General features: G+C 37.8%; 1 protein-coding gene, 1 long non-coding RNA gene and 1 pseudogene across 3 annotated transcripts; all 3 read right to left on the reverse strand.

Annotated features, from left to right (window-relative positions):
* Window positions 1–9,057: 9,057 nt before the first annotated feature.
* On the reverse strand, window positions 9,058–11,403 carry LOC114287694 (cytosolic sulfotransferase 5). The gene is made up of 2 exons (XM_028231137.2): window positions 10,879–11,403; window positions 9,058–9,909 (listed from the first exon to the last, which is right to left on the reverse strand). The coding sequence occupies exons 1-2, from the start codon at window positions 11,276–11,278 to the stop codon at window positions 9,317–9,319; spliced, it is 993 nt and encodes a 330-aa protein (XP_028086938.1). The 5' UTR covers window positions 11,279–11,403; the 3' UTR covers window positions 9,058–9,316.
* A 1,272-nt stretch (window positions 11,404–12,675) lies between these two features.
* LOC145789537 (uncharacterized) lies at window positions 12,676–18,371 on the reverse strand. The gene is made up of 4 exons (XR_014327563.1): window positions 18,239–18,371; window positions 17,388–17,440; window positions 16,436–16,488; window positions 12,676–13,086 (listed from the first exon to the last, which is right to left on the reverse strand). It is a non-coding gene; the product is annotated as an uncharacterized LOC145789537 (long non-coding RNA).
* Window positions 18,372–22,236: 3,865 nt separating this feature from the next.
* LOC114287691 (small ribosomal subunit protein RACK1 pseudogene) lies at window positions 22,237–24,206 on the reverse strand (annotated as a pseudogene). Its single transcript, XR_014350721.1, has one exon. The product of XR_014350721.1 is annotated as a small ribosomal subunit protein RACK1 pseudogene (transcript).
* Between the last annotated feature and the right edge of the window lie 1,205 nt (window positions 24,207–25,411).

Genomic DNA, 25,411 nt, shown 5'->3' on the forward strand with positions numbered 1-25,411 from the left:
GCACTACCCAAGATGGATCTCCAACACAGTCATAGTGCCAAAAAAGAATGGCAAATGGCGTGTCTGCGTCGACTACAAAACAGTCAACAAGGCATGCCTAAAAGACAACTTTCCTCTACCACGGATAGATCAACTAGTGGACCTAACGGCGGGGCACAACCGACTTAGCTTTCTGGATGCATACAGAGGCTATCACCAAATCGCCATGCATGAACCAGACCAGGAAGTCACATCTTTTACAACTCCAAGAGGACTATACTGTTACAAGGTCATGCCCTTTGGTCTGAAGAACGCAGGGGCAACATTCCAACGGATGGTCACCAAGATGTTTGAACCATTGTTAGGCAGAACAATGGAAGCTTACATCGACGACATGGTAGTCAAGAGTAAGGATGAGAATGACCATCTTAAAGACCTAGGCGAGATGTTTGAGATCCTGAAGAAGCACAAGTTGTGCCTCAATGCTTCCAAGTGTGCATTCGGAGTAGGATCTGGCAAATTCCTGGGCTTCCTCGTGACCAACCGAGGTATAGAGGCAGACCCCTCTCAAATCAAGGCAATCCAAGATCTGGAGACACCAAACTCAGTAAAAGAAGTGCAGCATCTCACCAGCATGGCAGCTGCACTCAACCGATTCATAAGCAGGTCGTCAGATAGACTACGACCATTTTTTCATGCCTTAAAAGCCAAGTTTGAGTGGGATGAAGAATGCGACCAAGCTTTGGAAAGCTTGAAGGAGTATATGTCTTCCCCACCACTGCTTGTTACCCTAATACCTGGTGAAGAACTCTTCTTGTACCTGGCAGTCTCTCAGCACGCAGTTAGCGCAGTGTTGGTTCGTGCAGAAGGAATCCAACACTTGCCCATCTATTATGTCAACAAGACATTGCTGGGAGCCGAAACAAGGTATTTACCACTGGAAAAACTGGCATTAACATTGATGATGGCCTCCAGGAAATTAGCACACTACTTTCACGCCCACACCATTATCGTCCTCACAGCTTTCCCACTAAAAGCTTTGTTTGAGAGAGCGAACTTTTCTGGGCGAATTTTGAAGTGGGCAGTAGAGTTGGGACAATTCGACATCAAGTTCCAACCCAGGACCGCAATGAAAGCCCAATCTTTGGCAGACTTTGTCGCAGAGTTTACTCCTGGAAGTCATCATATCTGCCCAGTCGACCTAACTGACACCACCGAATTAGGGATGGAAGTTGACGCCGGAATAGCGCAACCCCTAGTAGAAGGTACTCAGTCAGACGCCAAGGCAGACCAGACTAAAGACAACAAGGAAGAAACAAACCAAGGCTCACCAACAGTACAATCAGATGGCGAAGGGCAGATAGCAAGCATGGACCTTGAAGAAAACACCATTCTTGACCCCACGACATCATCTGACCCCTCCACTTGCTGGAAGTTGTTCGTTGGTGAGATGTGGAAGCTCTTTGTGGATGGAGCATCCAACCGGCATGGTGCAGGACTTGGCATAGTCCTCATCTCACCAGACGGCCTGGTTGTAAAGCAAGCAATCAACCTTGGCTTCCCAGCATCAAACAATGAAGCAGAATACGAAGCGCTTCTTGCAGGACTCAAATCAACATACTACATGAAGGCCACCGAACTTATGGTCTACAGCGACTCACAGCTGGTGGTAAATCAAATTTCTGGCGACTATGGAGCAAATGATGATAGGATGGCCAAGTACCAAGAGTTGGTCAGAACAGAAATCAAGAAATTTGAAGTAGTAAGGATAGAGAAAATCGGCAGGGAGGAAAACAACAGAGCAGACGAACTAGCAGGCTTCGCCTCAATGGCAGATTCCTCCATACCTCATCCACTACTAATCGACTACCTACCTAGACCAAGCATAGAAGACCCCGAAGCAGAAGAGGTATGTTGCACAGAACTAGGCCCCTCTTGGATGGATCCCATCATCCTGTTCTTAAAAGACGGCATCCTACCAGAAGAGAAAAAAGAAACCAATAGAATAAGAGAAAAATCACAGCGATTTTGGCTCTCCCCTTCCTTGGCATTATACAAGAAGTCATTCTCAGGACCCTACCTAAAGTGTGTACATCCCAGCAAAGTAGAAGCATTCTTGTACGAGATACACGAAGGGGTGTGCGAAAGCCATCAAGGAGGAAGATCGCTAGCTTACAGGGCCATTTCACAAGGATACTGGTGGCCATACATGCAGGCAGACTCAGAGAAATATGTAAAGAAGTGTGAGAAATGCCAAAAATTCGCACACCAAATTCATCAACCAGCAAGAGAACTCCTACCATTGACCAGCCCATGGCCTTTCGCAATGTGGGGATTGGATATAGTAGGACCGCTTCCAACAGCACCCGGCAACAGGAAGTTCTTTATCGCAGCAACAGACTACTTCACAAAGTGGGTGGAAGCAGAAGCATTGGCATCAATCAAAGAAAAAGATGTGAAAAAGTTCGTTTGGCAGAATATCATCACTCGGTTTGGCATACCAAAAGCCCTAATCTCAGACAATGGCACTCAGTTCGACGGCAGAATCTTCAGAAGCTTTTGTGAAGAATACAAGATAAAGTTCTACAATTCTACACCTGCATATCCTCAAGAAAATGGCCAAGCAGAAGCATCAAATAAAGTCGTCTTGGATGGACTTAAGAAAAGATTAGAGAAGGCAAAAGGCAAGTGGGCGGACAAATTTCCTCATATTTTATGGGCTTACCGCACCACACCTCGACGATCAACAGGAGAGACACCATTCTCCTTAGCCTATGGAATGGAAGCAGTAATCCCACTAGAAGTTGGCCTCCCCACAATTCGAAGCGAAAATTTTGATCCAGACTTAAATGGAGAAGCCATAGCATTGGAACTCGACCTTGCGAAAGAAAGAAGAGAAAGAGCACTGGTTCACATTGCCTCATACCAACGAGAGTTAATCAGAAAATACAACAAAACAGTGTATCCAAGACAATTCAAGGTAGGAGATTGGGTACTGCGTAGAGTGATGGGAAACACCTTGATTCCAGGAGATGGCAAGTTAGGGCCAAACTGGGAAGGTCCTTACAGAGTGGTTGGGTTAGCAGGCAAAGGGGCATACCACCTAGAAGACAAGGACGGCAAAGCAATCCCTAGACCATGGAACACGGCCAATCTCAAGTTATTTTACTTTTAGCTTTTTTCCTTTCAAACATGTGTAATTTTCTTTTTCTTCAATAAAACAATTAATTCTTTTCAGCATGCGTTATTCTCTGTAAAATTTAGCTTTAGTGAAGTTAGGAATATTGCAAACATTATTCTAAGTTAGCTGGAAAAACTAACTTAGAGGTTGGCTGGAATAAACCAACACCCTTCCTAAGCCCAGGATAAGCATCCAGGCTGCAGGACGTTTGGTCGGAATAACCAAACATTATTCTAAGTTAGCTGGAAAAAACTAACTTAGAGGTTGGCTGGAATAAACCAACACCCTTCCTAAGCCCAGGATAAGGATCCAGGCTGCAGGATGTTTGGTCGGAATAACCAAACATTATTCTAAGTTAGCTGGAAAAAACTAACTTAGAGGTTGGCTGGAATAAACCAACTCCTGTTACTCTTCAGCCGAAGTATGGGTATGGCTGAAGAGTGGTTGGCTGGATTAAACCAACTCTTTGTACTTTTCAGCCGAAGTATGGGTATGGCTGAAGAGTGGTTGGCTGGATTAAACCAACTCTTGGTACTCTTCTGCCGAAGTATGGGTATGGCTGAAGAGTGGTTGGCTAACTCTTTGTACTCCTCAGCCGAAGTAATTATGACGGCTAAGGAGTGGTTGGCTGGAATAAACCAACTCTTGTCACTCTTCAGCCAAAGTAAGGGTATGGCCGAAGAGTGGTTGGCTGGATTAAACTAAATCTGTGTACTCCTCAGCCGAAGTAATTATGTCGGCTAAGGAGTGGTTGGCTGGTAAGCATAAGTTAGTTCGAACACACAAAAACCGAGATAAACGTTGGACATGAAAAGATCAAGAGCAAGCATACATATCAAAACCGGAATAAGAGTTCAAGCAAAATTTTCATTCATTGAAAAGCAATTACAGAGAGGCTTAGCCCAGTTACAAAGACAAAAGGTAACAAAAAATAGAGAAAGTACAAAATCAAGAGAAAAGGTCTTCAATTTCGGCATCAAAAGCTGCATCGGCATCAACATGAAGACCGGTATCAGGCGGGAGCTCATTCTCGGTCACGAGGGTGGTTTCGGTCGGAACCACGGTTTCACCTGGTTGTTCAAGAGTCAGGTCTTCCACCGTGGGTTCCAGCCGAACTGACTGGTCTACATTGACGACCAGAGTGTCCTCAGAGGCAGAATCTTCATCAGAGTCTGAGCCTTCAAGAAACTGCTGTTGCATGGCATTAGCATACTCCACAAGGGAGTTCGGTATGAAGTAGGCTGGAGGATTGAAAACCTCGGTCTGTGGATCATGACCGAGCTTCTTAACGGCTGGCCTCCAGCCGCACTTAAAGAACAGTTCCTTGGCGGCTTTACACTGCTTGACATATACATCCTCTGCCTTCTCGAAGCTTTTCTTTTCGGCTCCTTTTGCGCTCTGTTTCAACTGGTTTATCTCGGTATCTTTTTTCTTTTCAAGCTTCACCAGCTCGCGCAAGTACTTGTCCTTTAGAGCAATGGCAGCCGTTTGCTTTTCCGCCTCGGCCGAACTAACCAATTTGGCTAGTCGGCCGTTCTCAGCTCGTAGCTCGGCCATTTGCTTTCTGGCCTCTTCTAGCTCGGCCGACTTCACATCGGCTTCTGCCACGGCTTGCCTTGTTGTTTTTCTGAGCTCTAGCACTTTCCTATGAGTAATGTGGTTTTTTTGAATGGCCTGACAAAAAAATATTTCCCTTTAGCCGAAGTAAAAGTTAAAAAAGTAGACAGAAGAACGGCCGAAGTTACTTACCAGAATCATGGATTTTGTTGAAGACCGGATGGCCTTCAGTTCGGTGTTCAATTGCTTTTGGTGGTGCTCCATATCTTTGGGGAGGCACACACTCTTGGCCATGTTGAAGGCCAACTGGTGATCCTTCTCAGCAACAATCGAGTCTGAGTCTTGGATATCTCGGTTGTTGAAAGAAAGTTTTGGCACCCAGCTAGTGGTAGTTCGGTCGGAAGGCTCCGGTTGGGGGCTCGGTGGCAAGCTTGGTGGAAGAGCAGTTTCTTCTTCATCAACCAAACTTTGTTCAGTTTCGGCGGTCCGGGTGCGCTTGGCTCGGCGGGATGAGGATGGTTGTTGAATAGGAAGGGCCACCACCGTTTCTTGGGTTTGACTTGCTGGTGGTACTTCGGCCCTGTTGGTTTCGGTCATGAGAGCCCTTACTCTGTTCTTTTTGGCCATCTCCTCTTCAGTAGTGAGTGGAATTAGCTTGATTTGGGGTAAGGTGGGGTCCGGTTCTGGGGCGTCTTCAAGAAGAAAATCAGTGACTCTGGCTTTTCGGCGACCACTATATCTGTAGGTCGGCTCGAACTTCAGCAATTTGGCCCAACTACGTTCTGGATATCGTAGTGCGGCTCGCAAAGTGGCTAGGTTTGGGTAGCTGTATAAGGAGTGAAGGTGGGCAGAATCTGCGAAAGAAAACTGTTAGTCCGGTTGAAAATTAAAAAAACCGAAATATAAAAAAATGCAAGGAAGAAGACCGAAGTTAAATTTATCGGGCTCTCCTTTTTTCCAATTTATAGGTTGGCCAGGGATCTGGGCTTGATAATCCTCAAAGTTTCCAGAGACCTAGAAAAAATCGTCGTTGTTTAAGTCTTTGTCCGGTGTGTATTTTATTATCTTCTCTCGGCGGCGACGTATTCTAAGATAATAGACCCACCCATCTTCTTTGAACCAATTGAATATTGGTGGAAGATTTCGGCCAGGCCAAGGTTTAGTCCGTCTTGACGGTTCAGTTCGGCTATTCCCATAATGATGCGGTATGAATTGGTGGATAGTTGGGTAGGGCATAATCTAGTTTGCCTAAGAAACTCACAGATGAAAGGTTGGACTGGAAATCGCAGTCCGGTTTCAATAATTGACAAGAGGGTGAAGGGGACGAAGCCTTCATTATCCCAGGGAATGACGTCTTTTTCGGCCAAGATCAGGTGGACGTCGTCAGGTATATGGTAGTCTTTTCTGAATTCGGCTAGGCCGCCCGGAGTATTTACTACGTACCTATACTTCCCCATCTATCGTATAAGTTATTAATAAATTAGACCGGTGCAAACGTTGTGCTCAGTAGTTCGGTTGAGCGCACGGAGGAGTGTATGGGCAACCTAAGTCTGCAAAGTAGAAAACAGGGGTTAAGCACAGATCATTGGACCGTGCTACAAATTAAAAGCAAGGTAAAAGAGCCCTACTTCGGCTTTATGGACAGGTTCTATCTCGGTTCAGTAAAATGCTTCATAGCTTGGTTTGAGCAGAGTTCTTATTAGCCAGATCTTGGCAAGCATCTCGGCATACTGGCTTTGGAAACAATTTTGCTAGACCGGTTCATCGTCTAGGGGCAGTTTTCTGAGTTCGGTCTAAAAAACTAAGAAAGCTGGTTTTGCCCCAAAGGCCTAAATCGGTTGAACTATGAGTTTTGTTACTTCGGTTGAGCCTCTAGGGGCAGCTTTCTGAGTTTGGTTCAGAAACTAGAAAAGCTGGTTTAGCCCCTAAGGCTTAGCTCGGTTAAAGACCGAGGTGCCTAGTTTAATGAGTTCAGACTTCGTTCGATGAGCTTATCTCGGCCAGAGTGATTCGGGAGTTGGTAACCTACTGAAACTGCTGTTATTTCTACAAGTTCTAGTTCGGTTATTGTCTAAAGTGATCTACCTATATAGGACAAACAGTATCCTAGTTCGGTTGCTAGATGATTTTGGATCCAAGACTAGTTTTCTACAGAATAGTTCATACATGCATGAGTTCTGCTAATGTTTTTCCATGAAAGTACAGAAGCGAAACAGAAATGGAAGAAAATGTTTTGCTAAAATACAGTAAACAAAATGCATAGAACAAATACGAAAGCAAAAACAGGGGAAGGAAAATGGATTTGCTTACCAGATTGAAGAAAGGGGATTAGAGATGGAAACAGTAGCAGCAAATGAAGAGCACGAGCTTGGAAGTTGGAGAAACGGAGGCACGACGAGAGAAGATGAATAGAGAAGGTGAATGATTCAAAGATGAAAGGGTTGTTTTGTGAAAAAGACGAAAGGCAAAAAGGGCGGGACTATTCAAATTTTTCGTAGTACGAGGGCGGCGTGACAGCTGCCCATAGCCTATCAGAGCCTGCCACGTGTCATCGGAATAGAAAGCGATTCAGTTTTTGGTGATTGAAAAGACATTATGACCGGATAAGAGTGGCTCGGTCTAAGTTTAGCTCGGCAGGATAAGCTAAACGGTTATAGCTCGGCTGGAAGGTTTGGGGGTTATAGCTCAGCTAAGGAACAGATAATCCCTATCTAGCTACGCAGATGGAATTAAGGGGCAATTGAGAGGGTAATTTTGGTAAAAATTGGGCCGAGCTATGAGATGGACTTCATGCCCCAAAGTGCGAAGGACTGGGTAAAGAGGCCGCAAAGTTATTCCGGCCCAAGAGAGATAAAGTTACTCCGGTCCAAGAGAGATTAAGCTACTTCGGCCCAAGAATTGTAAAGTTACTTCGGTCCGGACAACTTGGAGCTAGGCCGGTCTCAGAGTTAGTCCGGTCTTGACGTATTCTGGATAGATCGGTCAGTACCTTGCTACTCGGTAGCTCGGTCCACGTGCCATGGTTTGTCCATAAAAGAACCGAGATAGGGAGTAGGAAGGAAAGAACCGAGCTAAGGATAGTTCGGCATACTCTGTGGCTCAGCATAGCCAGTTTTATTTCGGTCATATGGTAGTTCGGCCGTGGTAAAAACCATCCCACTTAGTTTAAGCAGTGGGGGGTGTAAAAGGATAAGTATTATTCTTTAGGAGTATGAATCCTAAGAGGACTCTGCATGGAGGAATAAAAGTCCTACTAGGATTGTGCCACTCGAAACCTATAAAAGCTCACGAACATCACCTTGGAGGAGGTAACACAACACACAATTTTGCTTTCTAAATACATTGAGCTTTGTCTATTTGTCAAGTTTGCTGACTTAGGCATCGGAGAGGTTTCCGGCACACACCCGCTGGCTAGCTCACATTTGTGTTTTCAGGTGACAAAGCGACGTCGTACGGAGGAGCGCAGACTTAGTCAACAGGATTATACGAGGAGAATTATTTCTTTCCCGTACACTTACCAATTTTATTAATTAAAATTATAAATTTTTTCATAATTTATAATTTATAATTTATTTTTTATCTTACAACTTATTTGCAAATTTCTCAATGAATAAGACTCCCACGAGCTGTCAGGGATAAACAAATACTATACGGTGATATTATATGTATCAATTATTATATCAATTAGTGTTATAATATTATTATTAATTTTATCTATTATACGAATTATAAATATCTAAAATTTTTAAAATTATATCATATCACTAATTGATACATGTAAGATTATTCAATTATATTAAATCCGGTGTGTTTTTCTAAGTCACAAACTCAGTCAGTTAATCCTAAATCCTATGTGCCTTTGCTTTGATTGGCAATACGTGCCCCTCACAATAACTTTGGGTTGATTTGTCAACATTTCGATGTTTAAAAAAGATTTATTTATTTATTTAATAATAAATATAAGACGAATCGAAAGTAAAGTTGATTTAAGGACAATAATTTACGTGTTCGCTTAGGATTTTAAGTAGAAAAAAAACCACTTGTTATATTATATCTCGTCGTGCACGTACATAAAAGACAATAATAATAAGGAAAATGGGTGAGAGTACTAATTAGTGCTACCACTAATGATATGGCAGTGAGCCCCACCAGGAATGATTTGATGTTTTGACCTTGGTGTTGTATTTTTTTTCTTTTTTTATTGAGTACCATGTCATTAGTGGTCTTTTTAGAGCTCCAAAATTAGTGGTCTCTATCATTGTTGTAATAATAATAATCAAACAATTCTCAATGAAAAATAAAGCAAAACAACTCTCTCTCTCTCTCTCTCTCTCTCTCTCTCTCTCAAAATAGTGATGTCAAGGTAAGAACATAATTTTTTTTGGAAAGAGAAGCTAACTGGAGTTCACCATTACATGAACATACCATGAAAAAGTTTTGACTGTGTATGAGAGCATAGATTATTCCAAATGCAAACTACAAACAACAATAGAAACTACATCATAATATGCCATAGGTAGCATATTTTTTTATTCAAAGCATCAAATTAAATTCATCACTTGGCCTAGAAGAACACTTTCTCTCTTGTTCCATATTGCTTCATTTCTCAAGTTCAAGCCCAGTATTCTCTAGCTTCATCTTGGTCATTTGGTCAAGCTTCTCTTGCATCTCATTGCTCAAATTGTTCTTCCAATCACCAACGACACCAAGCCTGAAAAAAGAACTCCTGGGCATCCCAACACTAGTCAATCCATTCTTGTTCACTTCCAAGTTCTTAAGCCTATCCAAGCTACACCTCCACAACACCTTCTCAAGCTCTTCGTCATTTGCGAATGGCCTTCCAAGAAACGAAGCCAACTTTTTCACTTCTTCTTTCGGATCTCTTTTCATTTCTTCGTACCTCAAAAACAGGATCTTCTCAGGCTTCTTCAAGCTCTCTTCCCAATACTCCAACACATGATCAAAGAAGGGACCGTATGGGTGAACTCCATCACAGAAGCTCTCAAACGCTTTGTCGAATGGATATGGGCCTTGCTCTGGTGTCCTAACGGTGTTGAAGAAATGCCACATTGAAACCAATGTGTCATTAGCGTTCCGGGTTATGTACACAATCTTACAATTCGATTTTTTCATTGATTCCGGTAAGGCGCTGTAAGGGATGTGAGTATGGAACAGTCTTGGAGATGGCATAGCTGCAATGATGTAGTCAGAAATTTTGACAATCAGTTAATTATCATCAATGTCAATACGTTATATTTTTAATGGCTATAGGTTATATTTTGTGTTTGATTTCTGATTTTTCAATTGTGATATATTTAATTATAAATTTTGAATCTTATTTTAAATAAGAGCAAATGAAAATATCATTACTCAATTTCAAGGACAAAGTGATCAACTTGATAAAATATAAACTAACTTGAAAAAATAAATGTCAAAAAATTATTTTTAAATTTTTAAAAATTATTTCTACCCACTAAAGATAAAATTATGTAAAATTGATAAATTTTTTAGACATTTATTTTTTTTTTGTCAAATTAATTTTTATTATGTGTTTGGATAATAATCATGTAATGAGTTGTTATTTTTATTTTTATTAAATTAGTTTTTATTTTTTCAAATGTCAAATATAGCAATAATTTTGATACCATTATTAAACCAATCCATTAAATCAAAAAATCCAAAACTAAAACATCTAAAAGCCTAACAATCACCCATTATATGATCATCATCTAAACACGTAAAAAAAATTAATTTGGTAAAATAAACAAATAAATAAATGTTTAAAAGATTTATCAATTTTATATAATTTTATCTTTGGTGGGTAGAAATTATTTTTAAAAATTCAAAAATATTTTTTTAATATTTATTTTTATCAAATTAGTTTATATTTTATCAAATTGACGACTTGACCATTGAAATTGAGTAATAGTATCTTCAATTGTTCTTATTTAGAACAAGATTCAAAATTCAAAATTAAATATGTCATAATTAAAAAATTATGAATCAAATGACACAAATCTCAAATTATAAGGGCGGTTGATGTAATTTGTCCTATTTTTAATCATACAAAACTTCTCAAATCAAACTTCGCACATTATACTGTACTATCATTTGTTTGCAAAAAATAATTCAAATTTGTGGGAGGTCTCTTGGAAGCATACCTGAGAGATCAACAGTTGAGTTTTTCGCGTAATTTTTGCTTTCAATGGTTTGCACATAGAAAGTAGGGTGGTTCTTGAGAAGAGGGTCATCTTCTTCTTCTTCTTTCTCACCATCTTTGCCCTTGTCAGCACCCTTTTGGCCTTGCATGATGCAAAAACAAAGAGCTTTGAGCCATGTTGTGCCTGTTTTAATGGAGGAAGCTAAGACTATATCGTCGTCCCGGGATTCATGGTGTGCTTGGAGGTCTTTTGTACCTTCTAGGTGACCAGTTGAGTACCAGAAACCTTCCCACTTGTGGAGATCTAGAATGTCCCAGAACCTTCTGCTGGGTTCTTGATCTAGTGAAGGCTTTGGGGAATCAGAAGGTTGGTGGTGCTCAAGAGAGTTCTTAGTTTCCATGGCAAGTGAAACCAAAGAACTCACTAGACTTGAACAAGAGATGGATTCTTTGGGTTGGCTTAAGTTGAGCCAAGCATATCGAGGTATATATAGTGGGATTGTGGGGGACGATGAACAATAAAGAAATCCAAAAATCATTAGTGGGTGGTGCTTTCTTAAAAAAATAAACATAAATAAATAAATAATTTGATAAACATACTAACCAATCTTTTAGGAAAATGAGTGAGAGCACTAATTAGTATTACCACTAATGATGTGGCAGTGAGTCCCACCCACTGTCACAATTTTGTTGTCTAATTTTTTTTTTTTTGAAAAAGTGGGTGCCACATCATTAGTGGTTACTTTAGAGCACCACTTTTAGTGGTTTCTAGCATTGCCCAATCTTTTATTGTCTTTTTCCTCTAGCATTGCCCAATCTTTTATTGTCTTTTTCACTTATGTGGACCAAAACAAACGTACTGTTGAGTTTATGGAAGTCATTATAAATTTTGTTTTGATAATCTAAATTAATGTGTAAAGCTCGTCGAATATTTTATACCTATAAAAAATCACGTTAATATATTTTTAAAATAAATTGTTAAAAAAATATTCTGATTAAGAGATTATCGATATCCGATCAACGTAATTTTGTATAGGTATAAAGTACTCAACGAGGTCTACATATTGAACGGTTTTAATTATTGAAACGGGACCCGTGGTGAGCTATACGGATCCAACAGTATGCTCCAATCCACTATATAGACGGGAGAGAAGCCATCTCTTTTAAGAAATCACTACAAGAATTAACACTTTTTACAACAAAAAAATTGGTTGCTAAAAGTCAATTTTTGGTCGGCAAAAGTTATCAGCGACCAATTTTTTTGGTCGCTATTTTTGTCGCCAATTGAGGGTCGGCAAAAGTAATTCGCGACCAAAATTATGGTTGGTCAGCAAAAGTTAGATTTGCCGACTAAATTTTTGGTCGCTAAATATTTAATTACCGCGACTAATTTATTTTGTTGCCAAAACACTTTGGTCGCGAAAAGTGATATTTTTCCGACCAAATTTCTTAGTCGCCAATTGTCACATTTCGTGACCAAAAAGTTTGGTCGCCAATTATTACATTTCGCGACCAAAATTTTTGGTCGCCAATTATCACATTTCGTGACCAAAAAAATTGGTCGTCATTTGTTACTTTTCGCGACCAAAACTTTTGGTCGGCAAAAGTGAGTTTCCACGACCAAGAGCTATTTTGGTCGGCAATAGATGTATTTTTTGCGACCAAAACTCTTAGTCGGCAATTGTCATTTTTTGCGAAAAAAAATTATTCATTTGTCGCGACTAATAAATTGGTCGCCAAAGCAGAAAAACAATACACCTGTAATTCCTAATAATTCATTCAATCCATAATAAACCTATAATTTTAAAGCATCATTCAAATTAACTGAATCATTAACATTTGACACAATACATAATTCATTAACATTTGACACAATACAACTATTCTAAATTTTCATTCACAAGTCACATCCATCTAGCATAACAAATTGAAACATAACTATTTGTTATCCATGCGCAACTATCAACAAATAAAACTACTAATATTTGTTATCCATACACATCCATCCAAAAATATTTAATCCTCCAAAAAATGTTATACTGCCAAGTAGTCTTGTACAATTTAGCTTCGTGAACTTGTTAAGAAATATGTTGGGGAGGGTGCTCGTCTGGTTCGTGAACTTTTGATCCACTTTTCTCAACTTTTGATCCACTTTTCAATGATGGCCCCATCGATATTCAGTGCTTGCTATGTAAGATATACACTCCCCCTACTCCAACCAATCAAAAAGAAAATTAATGAGAGAATCTAAACAGCATATTCTTTAGAGCTATTAACTCATGAATCATGATAACAAATGCAAAGAAGTAAAGAAAAAAGTTGCATAGGTCAATACTACCATGCTATTCAACAATGAAGCAGTAGTTACAAAAATACAAGCTTTATATGAATAAAATCTGTAATTAATCATATACTACGATAGTCGAGTTTAATCTGTTATTGGATACAATTCTTCACACCATCATGCACAGAATAGAACTATAGTTCGTCTTGCAATTCAACAATAAGCAATGAACCAATGACTGATGCACAGTAAGCACAGATAGATCAACATCAACAGATAATTAAAGATAAAGAATGAACAGGTGAATAAAGAACAATAAGTGTGCTAATATAAAATCTCTCAAAAATCATACCCAAAAAAAAAATCAGCTATTAATATATATATATATATATAAACACATGAAAATAAAATAATTTCATCATCTTTTACGTTGGAAGTAAGTATATTCTTTATTATACCAAATTAATAAGAAATCATTTTTTACATTCTACATATGGAAAAGAAGTAATGAACAAAAAGTAGTATATATTTTAGAAAATTCTATTAAAACACAAATTGAAATAGAACACCTAAAATTAAAAAGTCTAAAGGTTAAGAAAATAATAGCTATAAATCCATTGCTTTTATCTTATCATTAGATACCAAGTTATTTTTTTCAAACTAACAATGTATTTCATGTGTCTAAATAATGGACACATTTATGGAAAGTCCCCAACACATCATTCCATACATTAATAATCTTGCCAGCAACCCTTAGCAACGAAAAAATAAAAATCAAAGAGCATAATAAAGCACATGCATTTCAAACAGAAGCATGTGTTCACAAAAATACCTAATATGGATCACAATTGTCCAAATCTGAGCCTATAAAACCAACAAATGACTAATTTGTTCCCTGTTTGCATTCTACTTCTCTCAATGTATGGATGTTTGCATCTCCACACGCAAGACGGGTTGCACATGAAGGAAGGTGTGGAAAGTTTGACATACATTGTTGGGCCAATTTCCTAACATCTTAAGCTTTTGGAAAAATTGGTGATCTGACATAGCAATATTGTTATAATGACCACATTTTTAACCATCTTATATGGTATCATTGCGTTGGTTTAAAGGGCCGCACCAGTCATGTCTGATACCAACGCAACAATGACACATGCGATGGTAAACACTTTAAGGTACACAAATGTGGTCATTGTGGCATTATTGCTAGGAGAGTCTTGAATTTCTAAAACTCATGCAAACACAGCCTGAAGTTTCTAAAGCTCAATCCACTGAATTAAAAAACTACAAAGATTTCTATATAAGCTGGGTTTTACCTAACATTATAAGACCCATGTACATTTGTGTTCAGCAAATCTTGAGATCACCAAAATATCATTACTCATAAAACCAAATCAAACAGTACCAGCGACATACTAAATGGAAAAATACATAATAAACATTCAACCTTGTTAGGTTTTTATTCTTGGCAACCCCGTTTGACAAAACTCCTTTCAGATGTATTTATTTTCGCACTTTTATTTCAGTGAGGCTATGAGTTTATTAGATGCTAATCCAAACCCGAATCGAACCATGCAGAGAAGTTTGTGATGTTAATGCTTTCAAGATTGCCACTTCGCTGATTATTACGGGGGTCGAGCTGCCCGGTCAGCTCGCGGCCGAAGCAAAACGCAAAATTGCATTCAAAATTGCATGTCCGTCGTTGCTCGCTCGAGCCACGGAGTTCTCGCTCGAGCTAGGTCTCGCTCGAGCCAAGGAATGCACGCTCGAGCCAAGGATTGCGTCCATACAAAAACCTGAAAGAGTGTATTCCTCGCTCGAGCCAAGGATCCGTCGCTCGAGCCAAGGCACTAGTAGAAATCATGAAAAATACACTGCTCGCTCGAGCCAGAAAAGCTTCGCTCGAGCGAACCTCAGAATCCGGATTTCTCAAGAAGTTTGTTTTCTTCCCAATCTTGGATTACTTTTGGTTCTCTATAAATACTTGGTTTTCTCCCAAAACTAAGTGATTGATTGAAGTCCTCCAGATCTTCTTTTTGGTTCTTAAGGTTTATATCTGGGGATATTTTGTTTGTTTTCTTTGATGTTTTTATTGAGTCTTCAACTCATGATTTAAAGAGAGTACATCAAAGGTTTGTTTGTTATACACAAAAGAGAGAGTTATTCTTCAGTTGTGGATTCTGAAGAATTCGAGCCTGAAGCTGTGGTGGAATCCAGAGTGGCTCATCAGAAAGACAATTCCGTGGTGAAGATGGGGTTGGAAGAGGCACATAAAGGTTGGTTCAATTAGGCGTTGCGGATTCGCTAGGTAATTGAGAGTATACCTGTGTAATTCCTTTAATTCTTCTTAGTGGATTGTCTTGTGGCTGTTGCCCGTGGTTTTTTGATCACAGTTGGAGGTGTCCAATTGTGATTTTTTTCCACGTTAAATCATTGTGTCTCTTTGTCTTGATTGTTTGATTGTTTGATTGGGATTGTTATATTTTGCTTAAAATTGATACATAATCACAAATCAACATATAGGGGATTTCTAGATTTTTCAAACCTAAAATTTTGACTAGACAAGGTCTGAAGTATTCTCTAGTCTTTTCTTGTTATCATGGTCCACATCAGTCAATGAAGTGACATTTTCCTTCTTGCCTTAATGTAGTTTTGTGGACAGACATTTAGTTGGAAAAATCAAAAAAGTTTTTCTTTATGATGTCAAAAATTATTCTCTCAAGCAGATTATTACATTAGCTTGTAATATTTTAGAGAAATTTTCTAGTTAATTGGCAGTGCCCAGAGCCATGTTGCCTCCAAAATGACATCAATCCTCAAGGACAATAAATGTATTTGCAAGCAGTCAAATCTCAGACATCATACAACTTGCGTCCCAAAGATGTAGAGGTATATGAGCCATAAGCTAGATGAGAAACTACAAGCTACACAAGAAATGAGGCTACAGATGATGTTGTCATAGATCTCCACAAAAGCATAAAGATCCCTCAATCAAATCATAATAATCAAATTGTTGAAACCAAATCTCAGATAAACAATTTTTTCTAAAACTCATGCTAAATATATTCTTGGACCAGCCAATGTGTGGCACGTAGTTTGTCAGATGGCTTTTATTAATGCTCAGCCCCAAGCTTGGTTTCACATAAAAAATCCTCCTATTAATTATATAAATTTGGGAGGAATAAGTTGCCCTTTCTCCTTTTACTGTCTAGTGCACACATCCTTTTTGGGTAAGGAAACAAGCACCAAACGTAAAACTAGTAAAGCAACTTACATGCATTGTATGAGTCTTCCCACTGCTAGTGACACCGTATGCAAATACAGTACCTGCAAAATACATTGTTGACCGTAGAATGAATACATTGTTGACATTGTGGCAAATGTTACTATGGTTTAGTGATTTTCCATTATCAATTGAACTAGAATGAGGCGTCATCATTAATTTATAGATCCCCCAAGATGATCTAGAATTAATATCAAGCATAATTCCAGCAAAAATGGATGAAGTTATACAAGAAAGCACTAATGGATAGCTCTTTTCAACCAAAAAAAACAAGAAGCAGAGAGAAAAAAGGTTTTCAGAAAATGACCACAAAGATAGAGGATACTATTAAGAGATTATCATGGTAAGGAAATATAACATAAGGGATTGGGGAATGATGAGAATGTGTTTATAAGAAAGGGAATAGAGATGAACTGCAAATTAACTTCTTAATTTAGAGCCAATTCCCTTGCAAGCAGGTGTCTTTTAACATGTTACAGCCTATTTCCTTCAAGAACATACTTATTTTTCCAAACTATTATGCTTAGCAAATGTTCCACGTTATAGTTTATTATGAAGAGGACAGAACTCTAGCAACAATAGTATTTGATTGATATGGAAGTCTGGTTAAAGAGGAGAAAACATTGCACCAAAAGGATGTATAAAAGGGGCGAAATGGATATTCATGTCATGTCAAAGAAGTCACAATAGAATAATGTTTGCAGTAACAGAAAAGAGTTGCAGACATCTCCTCACTTGTTTCTCTCATTCAAAATCGTGCATGAGACTTTCATCTCACACTGCTCCTAAGTGATAAAACAAAGAACTCGTCTTCTTTCTTTTTTGATTACCTTCCTCACGAATGTATAATAAGACCAAAGTCATTCAATTTCTAAAAAAGATTACCAATCCTTAAATACTGGTGTGTAAATACTGGTGTGTGTCACATAAAAAAGAAACAAACCTGGATAACACAGAGAATATCAGGGAGGTGATTTTTGGACTCATCAACAGGACCTGCATAGGGTTCAATAAATACATTAGGCATTAAGGGAGGGAGATAGACAAGCATTAATGGATAGCAAACATAACAAGTAATATACCAAGTAACACAAATAAGTGATGCGCTGGAGCATCCGCCATTAATTGTAGATCATTTGGAGAATTTTTGTAGTGCGAAGCAACATAGAGGGGGGAGATTTGTTATACTATGTTGCAAAACCTCGAAAAGATTTTCTTCCACCAAAAAGCGACCTTTAAAAAAATTCAGCATACTATGGGTACTATACTGTAGCTTCGCCAGGTATCAATGGCACCAAAAACTTGGCAGAGCTAATAAGCAGATATTGCAGCAGTCATACAATGAGGCATGGGGTCCTGGGGACTCATTTGATAATGAGACAGATCAAACTAGATGTGTCACATGATAATCAAAGGGAGAAAATTAGAAGTAACTATATCACACAACCTAAATCAGTGACATTAATTGAAATTCTAAAAAAAGCAGTATGAGATCCCAAGTCCAAGGAAAGATAATGAGTTCCTTGACTAAGTCAAAATCCCAGGGGATATGTCATTACACAACTTTTCTGACAACAAATATATGTTTTTGAATTCAAATGCATAGAGAAGCATTACCTCAATTCCACCAACAAATATAAAGAAACATACACACATACACACATAAAGATGAGTAGATACATACATACACATATAAAGATGAAGAACTACCAGGTCTTTGTTGTTCGAGATGGTTTTTTCTTTTCATTTTTGTTCATTTATTAATGAGTAGATACTGGTTTTTAAAAAGATTACCTTACAACAGCGAAGTCGCATCCTGACTTTCAGAAACTGATGCAGTACCCTGAAATTCAGATTGAATTAAAGAAAATGCAATGTAAACATTGAAATTATCACACAACCTAAATCAGTGAAATTAATTGAAATTCTAAAAAAAGCAGTATGAGATCCCAAGTCCAAGGAAAGATAATGAGTTCCTTAACTAAGTCAAAATCCCAGAGGATATGTAATTACACAACTTTTCTGACAACAAATACATGTTTTTGAATTCAAATGCATAGAAAAGCATTACCTCAATCCCACTCTGTAATCGATTTACTTGACTGATTATTAACAATAATCAGTCTTTACCATTACCTCAATTCCACCAACAAATATCGATTTACTTAAAGCATAGAGAAGCATAGAGAGAAAGAGAGAGAGAGGGAGAGAGGTACCAGAGAGCTCCCATGGGGGTTCGAAGCAGAGAGAGAAAGAGAAGACAGCGGCGTCAATGTAGAATTTGAGGAAGCTGGTGATGATGAAGGTGGCTGTGGTGGTGGAAACCCTAGCCTTTGGCGACCCAATCGAAGCACAATGTCGCGATTCACAATCGGAAACCCTACCTTGCGAGTGGGAGGATTGCGACTTGAAGACACTGAGAGAGAATGGGGGACAGATAGTGAAATCGAGGCCAGTGCCAGGAGGGAATTATGTCATACTTGTAGGAAAGAAAAATGCATAATTAAATAGAGAAAAATCAATTCGTCATCAGCAGGAGCCCATATATAGGACCCTGCATTTCTTTTGCGTCAAGTGGCAGACTTTGTAGCATTAACCAAACAAAACAACCAATTCCAAAATCACTCATCTTACATGACATTACAAAACCTGGCAAGATAATCTATATGAGTACTATAAGAAACATTATCAAGCATCTCTAGATTAAAAATAATGAATATAACGAAGAAATAACCAAAAATTATACACATCATTCCCCTAAAATTCTGAGGGCAGGAAAGCTCTATACCATCTTGTAAAACTCTTCTGAGTTTGTTATCATTTCCTTGTGCATGTCCCAAGAGTCATCTATGTTAAACCTACTATATGTGATTTAAAACAGTTACGCATATATAAGGTAAAAAATAAGCATAAAAAAATCAATTTTGTGAACCAAGTGGATCTAATTGGGTTGATCAAAATTTTGTGCCTTGTTAATTGCCTTGTTAAGAGTCATAGATACAAATCTTGCCATAAGGAAGATTTCTCCTTCCTGGACTATGACCTCCAACTCACAAAATATATATATAGAATTGTTTGATCTAAATTCATTCTGAGTGACATTCATTTAGGTCACCCTTAATGAATCTATCACATATTGAATTTGTTTGCCTATATTTCTAACAAAAAAATAAAATTCCAATTGGTCAAACTTTCCAGGGATTTCAAAAAGAAAATTCTCAAACAAATTGACTTTCTCATGTGATGCCAAAAAGATCTATAGTACAACAAGAGAATTGTAGTTTAGTGGAATATCCTATGTAGTTTGATACGGGGGAGATATGTTCTCACTTTCCAAAGTCATCCAACCACAACAACAGGTTTCACCAAACACACACGCAGAGGAGGGAGGGAGATGGATGATAGTTATGACAATTTTACACCCCACCAGTAGTCATTCCTGGCTTATTCCCACAACAATGCAAGTTGCAAACCATTTGCCATAGCTCAGTCAAGAAAAAGAATGTATTCCAGCACCAAACAAGTGACTAAATCTTACACGGACCACTGAGAATCTTAATGAAAACTCCTTTCATGTCAAGCTCCCTTCATGGGATCAATCAAAGGGAGAAACACATTCTGAATTAGGGAAGTATAAATTTTTCAGTTGCCTCACTAAACAGCTACATAACTTCAGCTGAAATAAAACTACAAAGCACATTATCTGATGAAAGAAACAAAGAAAGCAAATAAAGAGACACCTAAAACAACAAATATGTTGCAAACTTGACCCAAGTTCAAACATAACTATTAAGCCAGAAGGTCAACAAAGGTTACCTCCATCCTTGACTGCAGTAACTGTCAATCCAGCACTAGTGCTTCCTAAACCAGTAGTAATAACTGATCTATTGCACAATTTAGCAGCAAACTTCAAGAATTGAGACTTTCCAGTACCTGGTAGAGTTATAGAATTACAGAGAAGCTTTAATGCATCAGTTTTTGTACCATTTTAGCAGTTGAAACAAATTATGAAATAAAAATTTTAGATTGGTATTTATTCAAGACCAACACTAAAAAAACAACGCCCAATTAGTATGTTTAGGAGGGGAAAGATTGGGTACACACCTAACCTTTGGCATAGTGCACAAAGATTAGGTTACTTGTTTTCGTCTAGATGTCTGTGAACAGAAAATAGCCTTTGCTCAAGTTAGTCATCCGATTTAAATATATATGTACTGTAGCCCAAAAGCAGACATAATTTTACAGTACTCTGCACAAGATAACTTAGCAGTATTACTCCCTCTAGCATATTGTACTTCTAATAAGTAATCATAATACCAAAACCAGGAGGTATTAAGAAAGTATTTCAGGTTCAATGTTCTAACTACAGGAATGCATATTAAAATTACAGGCTACAATTTTCAATCTAGCTCATGAAACAAAAATGACATATATTTGTGATATGAGACTAGTGTAAATGTATGGTAGTGTAAGATTAGTATTTAGAATCGTAACAGCATCCTCAGTGCCATGCCAGGTCTAGTCAATCATGAATGGACTAGATCAACAAAATGTCATGATTGATTATGGGGTGGAGTGAGGATTTAATTTTTTAGTCCAGTTTTAATTATAGTAACGCCAAAACTAGAATAATTTCCAAAGGTTTAAGAGAGTTTATTAAGTGAAAACTTAATACTGAATTAAAATTTACAAAATCAAAGCAAAACTCTAGTCAGTCTAGAAGTGTAAACAAGTTTAAGGAAGCAATGACCATGGGTGGGGCAGTGTAGTTAATAATGATCGACTATATTCACGATTTCTTTGCTTTTGAATTATTCAAATTTATGCCACAGGAAGCACGCAAGAATTTACTTATAAAATATCAAGTATATTATATATGAAAAGAAAAAGGTCACCTGGATCACCAACCAGAAGCAAATGAGACTCTCCTCGAACTTTCGTCCCAGAAGCATCAGTATGTTGCACACCTCCAATAAGTGTTAATGCAACTGGATTGATGGAAAATCATCACTAAATATAGTTATTTTTATGTCCAAAACTGAAGCACACAATGCAATGGCAACCTTAGAAGTTAAGTGAAAAGGGACAAATTAAAATGGGATGATAAAACACCTGCAAGCTTTACAGTGAAGAGTCCAAAAATCTGTGGGCATATACCTCGCAGAATGGCATTCCTCCCTGTGGTGACGTTGACGTGTTAGGCAAAACTAGAAAAGTAGAACAGCAACCTAAACAACTTGGTGCAGAAGCAAATAGAATCCAAACATAGATATATGTATGTGTATAAATATATATAACCAGAACTTCTTGAATTTTATAAGATGTTTTTACCTTTTAAAGGTGTATCTTTGAAATTCAACCAGAAGTTCTTGAATTGATTGATAACGTCATCAGGAACATCAATGTCTGTCTTCAACTCCTTAATTCTCCTAAAAATGAAAATAATTCATTTAAAAGCAAATATTGGGAAAGGACAAATCACTTATTTCAAGTATTCAACCTGATTAGAATTATGGACCTATGACTGCAATTCACAAAGTAAGCTTGCAATAGGGTGAAGGCACCGAAGTACGCTTCAAGCTTTTAAAGCAAAGTATTAAGAAATAAAATGCAATCGAGTTACTTCTGGCCAGAACCAAGAACACATATCATTATGAAACATGAATAAAGGGATTAAATTATCAATAATAAAATAGCAAATATTCATCATTATCAAGATAATTGAGAGGCTCAGACTGCAGTAGTTAATTATGGGTGCCATATACCTGCCTTAGTTCTGGAATAAAAATGTAAAAGCAAGTTTAAGTTATTGCTGCCCACACAATCCTGTGCCATGCCAATGATGGTACTGGCAAGACTCTGCTCACCATGATGGTAAGCTGAATGCTCAGATACATAACCAGAGAATTGAGCAACTTTTGCTTCCTTCACAAAGTTGCGCTTGAAAGAACAGAAAAGGATCTTCCTTTGACCTGGTTTCAGGCCATCAAACATTGAAGGAATTGACCAAGAAGATAGAACACTAATTGGCAGTATGATCTCTATCAATAACATGAATGAAGTACATTAACAAACAGACAATCCAGAAAATCCAAGTAAATTGCTTTGAAACCTTTATCAACAATTGTTGATCTGACAAACAAATCACTAGTAGCAAATAAAAAAACAAGAGCTGAGCCTATAAATTCACCATGAAAATAGATATAAGCCCACAACTGAAGGTACACAACGTAATCAAAATTTACCGATCAAATTAGTTTCAAACAATTTCTAAATACAAAAATCAGGACACACAGACATCAAAGTATAAATTAAATATCTGAAATACAGATTTTTCAATTATACAAGAAAAAAGACTGAAAGATGAAACCAATATTCACAAAATATTCTGAACTTGAACTTACATTTGAAACATCCCAAAGTAATAAAAGATAAATGCCAGATATTATTATTTTATTTTTTTTTGGATAAATATAAATGCCAGACATTCTAAAAAGATTTAGCAACAAAAGTTTTAAAAAAATTACCAAAACACAAACCAGATTTTCATAACAATCACACATCACAAGATTCAGAACCAATTGTCATTATTGTCAGATCATATTCACCAATGGGCTTGTTTGATTGGGTGGATTATAACATAAGACTCTAATTATTAATCCATGGGATTCACATTCCATTGTAAGGTTGCAAATGTTATTATTCAGATTATATTCCAATGACCTATCAAACAAAGACAGATTTTTTAATCCTACAACTAGTCACGCAAAACACACATAATTGGGATTATACATTTTCATATCTATTGCAAAACAAACATTGACGAGAAAATTATGTGTCTCACTAATCGAACTATATAACTAATCATACACTAATCTCATGATTGTTAATACACTTACTATTAATCCTCTTAATCAAATAGGCCCTATATGTATTCATCAACTATCTACAACACAAACACATCAAAAAAAACATTTAAATGGAAACAAATATCAAGAAACACAAAAGCAATAAAAACCCAAAATCCATATATACTAAATTAACAATACTAAACCTTGTTTTTAACACCAGACAACACGGCAGCTCCGCCTTCGTTCATTTCAGCCTCCTGCTTGGCATCAACCTTGAGATCCACAACAATGGTCTTGCTCTCCAAATCCCAAATCTTAATGCTCGCCTCAGTAGCAGCACAGAGCCAGTACCTATTAGGGCTACAGCACAGAGCATTAATAATCGAACCCGAATCGAGCGAGTAAAGCTTCTTTCCCTCAGCCAGATCCCACAACAAAATAACCCCATCTTTCCCACCACTCGCACACAGCGACCCATTGGGCGACACAGCCACCGTATTCACATACCCAGAATGCCCAGCAAGCAAAGCCCTAATCTTACAATTCTAAAAATTCCAAATCTTCACAGTCCGATCCCAAGACGAAGACACAATCGTAGGCTGAAGATTATTAGGGCTAAATCGAACACAACTGACCCAATCGGAATGAGCATCACCATCCTGAATTGTGTACTTACACTCACCCAAAGTGCTCCACAGCTTGATCGAGCGGTCTCGAGAAGCAGAGACGATTTGGCGATTATCGAAAGAGAAAGCGACGGAGAGGACATCTTTGGAGTGGCCAACGAAGTGGCGAGCAGTGATGCCAGTGGAGAGGTCCCAGAGGCGGAGAGTGGGCACCGATTGAGAGGAAGAACACAGAGAGGGAGAGGGCGGACCGAGAAACAAAGAGAGAGGGCACCGATTTGATTTTATTTATTTATTTTTTTTTCTGATTTCATGGTACAAAACAACGTAGTTTTAAAATTAGCGACCAAATTTATTTGTCGCCAAACAATTTCAATTCCCGCCCCACTAAAAATCAAATTTCCCTCCCAAACTTTTGGCGACCAAAAGACCATATTAGTCGCAGAAAAGGTACCTTCGCCGACAAACTTTTTTAGTCGCCCAATTTCAATCAACGGCGACTAAAATATTAGTCGCTAAAAGTACTAATTTGGCGACAAATTTTTTTTGGTTGCTGAAAATAAGTTTTTTGCGACCAAATTTTTGGTCGCCAAAAAATATGTGACCTTCTGCGACCAAATTTGTAGTTGGTCGGCAAAAGTATACACTTTTTGCGACCAACTCATTTTTTGGTCGCCAAAATATAACCTTCTGCGACCAATAATATTTGGTCGCCAAAAATAATGATAATTCGCGACCAATTAATATTTGGTCGCCAAATGTCATTTTTTAGCGACCAATTTTTTTTTGGTCGGCAAAAGTGGTCGACAAATGTGTAAATTCTTATAGTGAATCAACAATTGGACTAGAGAGTCCAATTTATGAGATTTGGGCCCACTTCAAGCTTATCTTGTTGATTTAAATTACTCATTTTTTAGAGTTGCCAAGTCAATGAACATGTGATAATTAAATTGATTCGATATTAGTGGTTGCATTATTGAATTAAATTTGTCTAAAAAATAGATAATGTAACAACCCGGACATGCATTTGCTTAATTATTCCCCCGATTGCATTGTTATGTGCTAATTAATATGTGTTTGATGAGAAATTGCATGTGAAATAGAAAGATTTATGTTTATATCTGTTGATTTTAGAAAAATCTGTTTCAATTACAACTTTAAATTGAAAGTTGAAGGTCTTAGAGGCACCAGAAATCAAAACTGATTAAATATTTGTGATCAGCATAATTTTTAGAGCCTAATATGAAGTTTTATAAAAATCTGATTCAGAATGAATTAATTGGATTTAATTTATATATATGTATAAGAACTTTAGTTGAGCCTTGGACTCAACAAATAAAAGTCTGAGAGAGAGAGAGAGAGAGAGAGAGAGAGAGAGAGAGAGAGAGAGAGACTTCCAGAGACTAAGAGAAGAAAGAAGAAAAGAAGTGAAAGAAGAAGAACAAAGGGGGAATTAAGCCAAATCTTCATCAAATCAACCATCTAAGGTG

The sequence above is a fragment of the Camellia sinensis genome, chromosome 1, assembly GCF_055761805.1.
Source record: "Camellia sinensis isolate YWXY chromosome 1, ASM5576180v1, whole genome shotgun sequence".
In the NCBI taxonomy this organism is placed as follows: Eukaryota; Viridiplantae; Streptophyta; class Magnoliopsida; order Ericales; family Theaceae; genus Camellia; species Camellia sinensis.